Here is a 10601-nt window from a genome sequence, read left to right as displayed (position 1 = left end):
TTTTTTTTGGTATTTTCACGCAAATTCTTCTGCTAGTTGGGGTTTAGTCCAAATCTGCATCCTTTCCTTCAAGGCTCAGTGGTCCAAGATTATCTTCTGTATCTGTGTTAATTGGTTTCCCTTTTCTTTGTTGAAGAGGGTCTGTGCAATCCTTCTGCCTAGTCCGCCATCTTGCCCCCGCTTTTCTTGTTCCCATTTTTATAGATGAGAAAACTGAAGCACAAAACACTTAATATTCACATAGCTATTCAATGGTGAAGGAGCTTTAGTGGCATAGTGCCTAAGGCACTTAACTGCTAAGCAGAAGGCTGGAGGTTCAAACTCATCAGCCACTCCTTGGTAGGAAGGTTGGGCAATCTACTTCCGTAGAGATACCGCCTTGGAAACCCAAAGAGGGGTTGCTATGAGTTGGAACCGACTCGATGGCAGTGAGTTTTGTTTTTTGGTTTATTCAGTGGAGAAGTCAGGGGTCAAATCCAGGCCCTTGGACCCCAGGCTCCATTTTCTTACTTAAAATGCTCTATCTATTGTCTATTTCTCAACATCAGTGTCTCAGCTGACCTTTCTTTCAAACAGGTAAAAGGTATCACAAGACTTAAGGAATCAATACCCAGAAACTGTTTGTTGTCTTTACATCTGCCTTGGAGATGGTGGTCTGGGTCATGCCACCTTCCCAAATTCCTCCTCCCCTGAGTCCAAGCCTGAACCACTCTTATTAGGAGTATTCATATTCTTCTCTCCCCTTGCAGAAACCACTCCTTGGGCATTTCCATGTCAAGGGCAGTCATTCCTGAAGGATCACTGGTGCTATGGCTATCACTCCTACATTGTCAAGACCTCTAAAGGCCCTTGTGGTTCCTGGGCCTACCCTGAGTACCCTAGCCTGGGTCTTGGACCTCTGCTTTTCTGGATGCTACAAGCCAAGTTCTTGGTCATGATGATATTTCATGGCCATCCGTGGTCATTTGAATCTTTTATTCTTTAATTGTTCCTAGCTCTAAATCTTGTTTTATCAGCTCAATTATAAGCTCTGTCGTAAGACAGGGACCCTGCTTTAAGTTTGTCTGCATGCTCCACACCTAGCAGAGCTGTCAGACTCCTGGGGCACTCAATATAAGCTTTCCTCAATGATCAGTGGCACTGTCTTCAAACCCATCTGGGACTTGCTACTTACACAATCCAGTCCACGGCCAGGATAAGAGAGAGGTCATGAGTGGGCAGCCCGATGGCCTCCAGGATAATGGCAATGGTGAGGACCCCTCCAGCTGGCACGCCTGCTGCTCCAACACTGGACGCTGTGGCGGTCACTCTAGGTGATAACAAAGCAGGGTCAGCCTTTAACACAGAGCATGGAGTGTCCATGGAGAAATGCCAAACATGCCAGCCATGGCTTGGAACCTGAAAACCACACACTCAGAGATCTTGCCAGCTGAGCCCTTGAGAGACGATCCACTCTTTTCTAGTAATGAATATGCACTCTCCTCATTTTACAAATAAGATACCTGAGATGTGGGGAGATTGGCTTGCATGAGGTTTTCCAAAGGAAATCACAAGAGAAACCTCAGGTTTAGACCCCAGCCTATAGAAGAGGAAGAGAAGGAACTTACAGGATGGTGAATATCTGTCCTGCATTCAGCTGTACGTTGTTCAGCTGGGCAATGAACACTGCGGCCACGCACTGGAAGATGGCTGCGCCATCCATGTTCACAGTGGCCCCAATGGGGAGAATGAACCTGCTGATCCTCTTATCGACACCATTGTTTTCTTCAATGCACTTGATCATAGAGGGAAGAGTTGCTGAACTAGAAATGGAAACAAAAAGTCAACACAAAATAAATAAATAAATAAATAAAAATGAGAAACTGTGAGAACAGTCCCTTCCAGCCACACATCAGTCATCTCAAAACTCAAAACCAAACTCACTGCTGTCGAGTTGGATCTGACTCACAGAGACCACTCCTTGGGTTTCCGAGGCAGTATCACTATCACAGTAGATTGCCCCATCTTCCTTCCGAGGAGTGGCTGGTGGGTTTGAACCACCAGCCTTCTGGTTAGCAGTCATATGCCTTAGGCACTACCCCACCAGTCATCTAGAACCCTAGAAAAGTAATTAGCATCATCCCAGATTTGGGCATTTTTCTTTTGGAATACGAGAAAGCACCCAAAATGGTTTCAAAGTTTCTGTCGTAACATGGGGTTCTGTCAACTCCAAAAGTACTCACAGTATGACTAGTTGGATTTATCTGTTTCGGTATTTACTTGGACTCACCTGTTCCCAATTTCTCCTTGTCTCTTGGTGCAAAATGTTTACCAGAGGATCAAGAATTATTTACTTATCTGAGCATCTCTTCATCTCCTCTCCTAAATGTTTTCTCCAAAAAGTAAAGTACAAGCTACGATTCTTTTTTTCTTTCTCTTAGGGCAAGAAGCAGAAAAGGCTGGCAGAGTTTGCAAAGAGTAATTAAGTAAGCATGAAATGCCCACAGCTAAGAATAGGGCATTTCTCTCCAACTGGTTCTGCATGCTCCACAAAGGTTAGCTGGGGCAGCTGGAAATTAGGATTGTTTCTGTCTAGGGCAAAAAAATACGAATCTAAACCCACTGCCATCAAGTTGGATCTGACTCATAGTGATCCCTCCTTGGGCAGAAAAATACACCTCTCTAATTCTTTTCTTTTTCTTTGAGAAGAACACCTTCCTACCACACAAATATAACTCCCTAATTCATTTTAAGGAGCTCTAGTGGTGTAGTGCCTAAGGCATGTTACTGCTAACCAGAGGGTTGGTGGTTCAAACCCACAAGCTACTCCATGGAGAGAAGACTGAGCAACTACTTCCATAAAGATTTAACGCCTCAGAAGCTCAAAGAGGAGTTGCTATGAGTCGGAATCAACTCAGCAACATTGAATTTTTTGGTTTTTTTAAATTCTTTTTTATCATCTGGTCAATATAGATAGCCTTCAAGGATAGAAGGAAGTATGTAGCGGAGAGACAATTATTAATTGTATAAATGAAACGATGTACCGGCATCATACATCGTTTAATGTCATACTTTGGAAAGCCAAATGCTTTTTTGAAGGATTTCCAATGGATAACAAGTTGCTTCTTTTGGGCTAAATTAGGTAATTTCACAAAACTCAGAACTGAGTACGTATCCCTCAGCATGCCTCCTTGGTCTTACGTATGTTATTTCTAATTCATGCACCCAGAGAGGGTAGACTGGGCATAGAAACTGCCCTATGATGTGTTTCTTGAGTTACATAGGCTGTCTTCTTGTACCCAGGCAAAAAAAAAAGAAAAAAACCCACAGTTATTGCATTCATTCTGTTGCCTAACAACACTACAGGACAGAGTAGAACTGCACCATAGGGTTTCCAAGGCTGTAAATCTTTAAGTAGATTGCCTCATCTTTCTTCCAGATGCTGATGGGTTCAAACCACCAACTGCTTGGTTAGTAGCTGTTCTGGTTACCTAGTGCTGCTCTGACAGGAATATACCACAAATGGGATGGCCTTAACAAATAGGAGTTTATTCTCTTACAGTTTGGAGGCTTTAAGTCCAAGTTCAAAGTGCCAGGCTCTAGGGGCTGGGTGAAAGCCCCTTGACCTTGGGCTTCAGCTCTGCTCTTGCTCCCAGCCCACTGAAGCTAGAGGCATCTCTTCACTCAGGCAGCTACTGGCTGCTGAGGCTAACAAGCCCAAGGTCAACAAATAAGATGGCACAGTCCCAATGTTACCAAACCACATGGCAGGCCATTAACTCAAGTCCATTGTAAGTCCCAAGGTCAGCAGAGCATGGTAGACTGCTGAACAACGACAGGGCCACATGCAGGGTCCAAGTATGCCATAAACTACAGAGTATCCCCAAGGCTTCTCCTTATATACAGGAAGCAGACCACATCCCCAAAGGCAGCTACTGAGCAGCTTGTGGTAGATCTCACCATGGAGTTGATTTCCAGTCTCATCATGGGGAATAACTACCACCAGCTGTCCAGCCACTCAACCAGGCCAGCCAAGTTGACATACAAATTTAACTACCAAAGTAGCCAAATGTTTTAACCACTAAGCCACTACCAAAGATCTTACTAATTAGATCATAGTTGGGCTAATGATCTAACTGAGCAAGAGGAGGAAAAGGGAATGAGGTAACCTCAAGAGATGAGGGGTCAGATCGAAAACCCACCCCACAGGAATATGAAAGAGCTGTAGGGCTTGTACTGAAAACAATCAGATGAGACTAATTTAGATTTTCAAGGATTTAAAATATGATGAGACACTGGTCACGCATCTCCCACAGGGCTCATCTGATTCCATGGCTCAGAGCAGCCAGGGACACCTGAAACCCACTCACCTGGAGCAGGTGGCAAATGCTGTTGCAAATGGGGTGAGGAGGCCCAACAGGAAGCTGAATGGGTTTTTTCGTGTAAAAACAAAATAAATAAGTGGCAGAACAATTCCCCCATGAATAACATGGCCTAGTATAGATGCAAGTATATATTTGCCCAGACTGGTCACCAGCACGATGATGTCCTTCATTTCTACAATCTTGCTTCCAACCAGGAACGTAATGCCCACAGGCACATACCTAGGGCAGAAGCACAGGGTACTCAGTGAGAAGGGTGATGTGGGGACTGGGACATGCAGGCCCTTCCTGCTATAGAAGGCAGGGACTTCAACTGAGGGGTTTCCATCTCTCCTTTGAATAATCCTCAGGAACAGAAAGGATGGGGGCAAATCATTTCCATTTTACGGGCTGTGAAAAAGTACAATTAAGATGCTATCACTCATTTTGGGTAATGGAGTCAGGACCAGAACTCAGACTTCTTTTCCCTTGGATATATTATGTTCCTAACAGGTGGATGCTACCAAGCGTGGGGGGTGGGAGTGGGGTGCCTCCCAAGTGGAAAGGCATCAAAGCCTCCAGGGACTATGAGGTGGACATTCAGTTTTGCTCATGCTTGTTCTGTGACTTAGTAAAGTCAGCAAAAGTTAGCAAAAGAGTAACACCTACCTCACAGAACTGCTGTGAGACAAAACTGAGCCAAAGCTGGAGCTTTTGTGAACTTTTAAGTCCTTTTGTGGCTTGGAAAACATGATTCTGTGGGAAAAAGTCATTAACAAAGACATGCAGGGAACACTCTAAGAGTGTGAAAATTTTTTAATGGAAGGACAGGAAGGAGGAAGGGAGAGATTGATTATGGGATTTACAATGAACAAAAGTCACTTGTTTTGAATTTAATACAAATTGAGGAAGAATTATGTAACTATAGATTTTATCTATGTGTACGTTTTAAATATATCAGTAATAATGTCACATAGTTCAATTTTCAAAAGGTACAAAAAGATGAATAGCGCAGTTTCCCTCCTACCTTTGGCCCCAAGCACCTGGTTTCCCCTTCCCTGGATATAACCAATGCCACTGGTTTCTTGACTTTACTTTTCAGAGGTATTCGAAGCAGTATTATTCATTTTAAATTCCACAGTCATACATGAATATAATCTCCTTCTAAGAAATTAAAACTTCACATAGATTAGGCCAAAATAATCTTTAGGCACCATCCTCAAGCCAGTCCCCCTCCTCAGATGCCCACTCCTATTTCCTGTGCATTTAGATACATATGTATCTATTTAAATTTGCAAGCTTATTTTTCACACCCTATTATGTCTTTGAGATATTTTGTATCAATATATAGCAATCCACCTCATTTGCTTTCAATACTGTCCTCAGACTAGAATACCATAGTTTATTTTCCCATAGCCCTCCTGATGGACACTGAAGTTGGCCCTAGTTTTTCTCCATTACAAACACTGCTGCCATCAGCCTGTATGCTACGTGCCTTTTTGTGCCCTCATGCTTTTACAGTCTAGGTAGAGACACCAAAAAGTGGAGCTGATGAGTTATGGGGTGTGCCCATTTTAAGCTTTAGTAAATACTGCCAAATTGCTTCCCAAATAGTTGTTCCAATTCACATTGCCACCAGCAGTTTAGAATAATCCTTTCTCTAAGCAAGTGGTTCTCAATCAGAAGGGGAAGGGTGACTTTGCCCCCAGAGGGCGTTTCGCAATGTCTGGAGAGGATTTTGGGTGTACAAAACTGGAGGAGAGACTGCTACCAACATCAAATGGATAGAGGCCAAGGACGCTGCTCCGCATCCCACAGTGCACGGGACAGCTCCCAACAACAACGTGCCAATAGTTGAAGGTGGAAAACCCCTGCACTCACCCTTACTAATAGGTCAAAAAAACAAACTTCATTTCCCTGATTTCAGTGAGGTTGGACAGTAAGTGTTTATTGGTCATTCAGGTTTACTCTTCCGGGAGTTGCCTGTTCACAGACATTATCAATTTCCTAATAGCTTTTTCAGTCTTTTATCTTTTTCAGTAATTGGAGCTCTACCTTAGTGCTTCTCAAGCTAGCTTTCATGAAAGACAAGTTTATTTCTATTTCCAGTCTCTTATGGGCCAGTATTTTTATAAAATACAATAAAAATATTAGAAAAATGATCATAAGCTTAGATGCTACATAAGCAGTGTCAAATTGCTGTAAAAGTTTCAAAACACTTATTCTCAATTTCTTTATAAATCTCACTGAAGAAAGAGTTTCAGCTAGTCCCACTCCTTTGGATACTAATGCTTTGAAATTTGTGTGTGTGTGTTTGTGTTTACATTTAAATACATTAGGTATATAAATAGATACCCAGTTTTTTTCAGTAAGTTTTTTGTTTTTTAACTTTTTTCATGGTATATGTTATATATTGATGTTTTATATTTTGATGTAGTCAAATTTAACAGCTTTTTTTTTTTTTTTTTTTTTTTTATTTATTTATTTATTTTTATTAGGATTTGGGTGAAGATTCACAGAGTAAACTCACCTTTCACACAGCAGTTCACAAATTTAACAGCTTTTTACGGCTTTAGCTTTTGTATCTTATTTAGGACTTTCCCATCTCCTATATTTTCTTCTGAGAGCTCTGGTGGCATAGTGCCTAAGGCAATTGACGGCTAACCAGAAGGCTGGTTGTTCAAACCCACCAGCCACTCCTCGGAAGGAAGGTTGGGCAATCTATTTCCATTGTGATACCGACTCGGAAACCCAAGGCGGGGTCGCTATGAGTCGGATCTGACTTGACGGCAGTGAGTTTGGTTTTTCTGGTTTATATTTTCTTCTAATAATTGTAGAGGGCTTCCTTCCTTCTTTCTTTTCTTCCTAATTAGTTAAATTGAGGAGTTGGCACCATGACTTTCTGTAAATAAAGTTTTATTAGAACATAGCCATACTCATCCATTTACATATTGTTTATGGCTAGGTCTATGGCCGCTTTGACATTACAACAGCAGAATTGAGTAGTTGTGACAAAGACCTTAATGGCCCATAACACCTAAAATATTTACTCTCTGGCCCTTTAAGAAAAATTTCCCAGCCAAGTGTTTAATTCGTCTAGAATGTATTTCTTTGAACAGTGTACGGTAGGCAGATGCTTTGGTTGTAGAGGTGATTAGTGAAGGAAAGAAAGTAGAAAAGAACTGAGGACTTAAAGAGCTACTACTAAAGATCCTCTCCCAGCTGGTTGAGATACCTTAATTGGTTAAGGCATCACAAACTGCAAATCTGTGTAATATGTGCTTTCTGGGTAACAGATCCCCCACTGCTCAGCAGGGTCTGCCCTAATTAATACCTACTTAAGTGACTAGTCAACAAATTGAAGGGATGACTATAAATTGGTTTCCAGGTTCAAAAAAAATGTCTTAACATGAGAACATCACACATCACTTTCTCACATAGTTTCCTTTTTCCTTTATGCTAAACCTTGGGAAGATTTTAAACTTAAAAAAAAATCAGGAAAAACCTGACATGGGATGGAAACGCTTTTTCCTTTCTGGAAATATCAAATCTCTCCCTAGAATGACAGCACTTATATAAAGTGTCATGTTTGCAATGATAGAGCCAAACTCTGGAATCTTTAGATTGAGTAAGACAAACAACATTGATGTGGGCTTTAGCATAGATCTTCTAATCAATTCCCAACTTTCCTACCAAATTCCAGGCTTTTCTCCAGAAGGCAGTCTCTCTGATGCTATCAGAGAGATAAAGGCTCTAGGGCCTTTAAGGGTTGACAATGAGGAAAATGTACATGAAAGGATAAACTAGTTTCTTGATATCTGAGACCCATAGAAATTCGGCTTGGGTGAAAAAGGAGGATAAAGCTTAGGCACAATCGATGCTGAAATGGTATACTTTCTGAGAAGTTGCTTTGAGAGATCTGGTCAAATTTTTATTTTTCAGCCAGGAATCAACTTAATGATTTTTATTGAACAATCATTCTTTCACTGATATTACACAAAGAAACATTTATGAAATAAAACTCATTTAAAAGAGGACAACTCCAAGTTTTACATGCATGGAGTAGAGATGGACTTGTCCTTCAGGTTGTGATATACCACAATAAGGGGTCCCTTTGAAATCTGAAGTCTATTATTTTAAGATAAATGAGTCTTATGTAATGTAGCAGATAGCAAACATATGGAACTAAGTGCCCCATAAGATGAGAGAGGTGGAACTCATAAATAGATCATGGCCATAGAACCACCACGGGTCACTCTGGGCAGTGAAGAGGGGATCAGTAACTAGAACATGTGGAACTTTCTGAGGTCCTCAACAAGAGGAGACACCTACCTGTATCTCCATCACCCCCTTAACCAAGACCAGCCTTTGGTGTATCAACCAATACAAAGCACTGGGCCATGTAGCCCCACAGGGATAATCATAATGGTAGTTTCAGGTTCTTTTCTGGATGAAGGAGAAAAGAAAAGGAGAGAAGGAGGAGGGGCAACACTCACCACATAATCCAGGACACCAGCACCATCGTTGCCTCGTTGAAGGCATTGAAGAAACGGATGAGCTCTTCTCCTTCAGAGCCTAGTTTCTTTAGGGCCACTCCTAACACCAGGGCAAAAAGGACCAATCCCAAAATGTTCATTCCCTCGATCTCAGTGCCAAAGGGGATCTACAGGATGAGGGGAAAGAATTGCACAAGTTCATAACAAATGAGAGATGATTAATGATGAAAATTTGCTTGATGTCTCTACCAGACTGAAACACTGTCTAGAATAAGAAAATGGTTTGTATTTTCTTTAACCTTTAGTGATTTCAAAGAGTGCAGTGGTAAAGCATTCAGCTGCTAACCAAAAGGTTGATGGTTTGAACCCACCAGGCACTCCACAGGAGAAAGATAAGGCAGTCTGCTTCCATAAAGATTTACACTCTTGGAAACCCTATGGGGCAGTTCTACACTGTTGTATATGGTTGCTATGAGTCAGAAGCGACTTGATGGCAGTGGGTGGGGTTTAGTGATTTCACTTTATGAATTAGTTGAAGAAACCAAAGGGAAGATAGAGTCTGAAACAGAGTCAATAAATAAAAATTTCACCTAGTTGTTAACTCTGAAAGCTGTTAAAAAATGGCATAGGTCAAAGCACAAAATAGTGAGCTCCCTGTGACTGGACAGAGTTAAGCAGAGGTTGGATAATCATCCTGAAGGACTGCTTTTAAAAGAACACCTGGTTGTTGAGCAGTTCCTTCAAATCAAGAGTCGATGACTGTGACTTTGCCTCCTAAATACCCACACATTTTTTTATTATTAGGATCTTACAGTGGACTCCTAGCTGACTCATTTCACAAAAGATGTTCAGGATCAACATGGACTTTTTCAGGACATTCTTTCCTAAATCTCTGGCTTCAAATGCATAAACATAATGCATAAACATAATTTTCTCCAGCATGCTGAGTCTCACTGCTGTATGCATATACTAGACAAACGTCTTATCTCACCATATATAACCTGTTATGAAATTCTGAACAGGAAACCTATGTCAACATGGAAAAACAGAAAGAGCATTTTAACCCTGATCCCCATTCTAGTCCAGGCTCTGATTATTAACCAACTACTCTGAGATAAAGTTCATCATCTGTGAGATGAAGCAAATTAGACTAAATTAGTAGCTTTCAAATTTTTTTTCTTTTTTTTTAAAGTAGAGCTTTTCTTTCAATCAAAGAAAGGTCTTTACCCCAGGGAGACAAGAGGTGTGGGGTGGTTGGAAGTAGCTCTCTCTCCCATGATAGTTCTGCAACACAATTTGAAAATCACTGGACTGAATAACCCTTAAGGTTTCCCATCCCTCCCAGCTCTAATAGTTTACATGTCCTGAGTGTGAGCTCCACAAAGGTTAGGACTAGCTCAGTACCTGGCAGACAACAGATACTAAAAAAATATGTGTGAATGAATGACAGCTATAGCAAATTAAGCCCATAAGACAAAAAAAAAAAAAAAAAAAAACCCTCACTGCCATCGAGTCCATTTCAACTCATAGCGACCCCTTCTTGGGTTTCCAAGGCAATATCTCTATGGAAGTAGATTGCCCAGTCATCCTTGCAAGGAGTGGCTGGTGGGTTTGAATCGCCAACTTCTGGTTAGCAGTCAGGGATCTTCAATTATTCAGAAGCCATGATTTTACACTGTTACCTTTGCCAGAAGTACCAAGAAGCTTGTTTATTTCTTCAATAAAATTACCACAAATATTCAAAACTTTTTCTAATTTCCAAGTG

At 41.3% G+C, this 10601-nt stretch overlaps 1 protein-coding gene across 1 annotated transcript in view; it reads right to left on the bottom strand.

Annotated features, from left to right (window-relative positions):
• Positions 1-10601, bottom strand: part of SLC1A4 (solute carrier family 1 member 4) — a 39382-nt gene that overhangs the window by 9720 nt on the left and 19061 nt on the right. Inside the window, exons 4-7 of the mRNA XM_007940059.2 lie at positions 8837-9003; positions 4350-4583; positions 1608-1802; positions 1175-1309 (exon numbers count right to left, since the gene is read on the bottom strand). Coding sequence (XP_007938250.1) covers positions 1175-1309; positions 1608-1802; positions 4350-4583; positions 8837-9003 — 731 coding nt within the window. The remainder of the gene's footprint in view (positions 1-1174; positions 1310-1607; positions 1803-4349; positions 4584-8836; positions 9004-10601) is intronic.

Source organism: Orycteropus afer, unplaced genomic scaffold, assembly GCF_000298275.1.
Source record: "Orycteropus afer afer isolate SDZICR_OR568_19922 unplaced genomic scaffold, OryAfe1.0 scaffold00065, whole genome shotgun sequence".
NCBI classification, from domain to species: domain Eukaryota; kingdom Metazoa; phylum Chordata; class Mammalia; order Tubulidentata; family Orycteropodidae; genus Orycteropus; species Orycteropus afer.
This window is presented reverse-complemented; position numbering and strand designations above follow the sequence as displayed.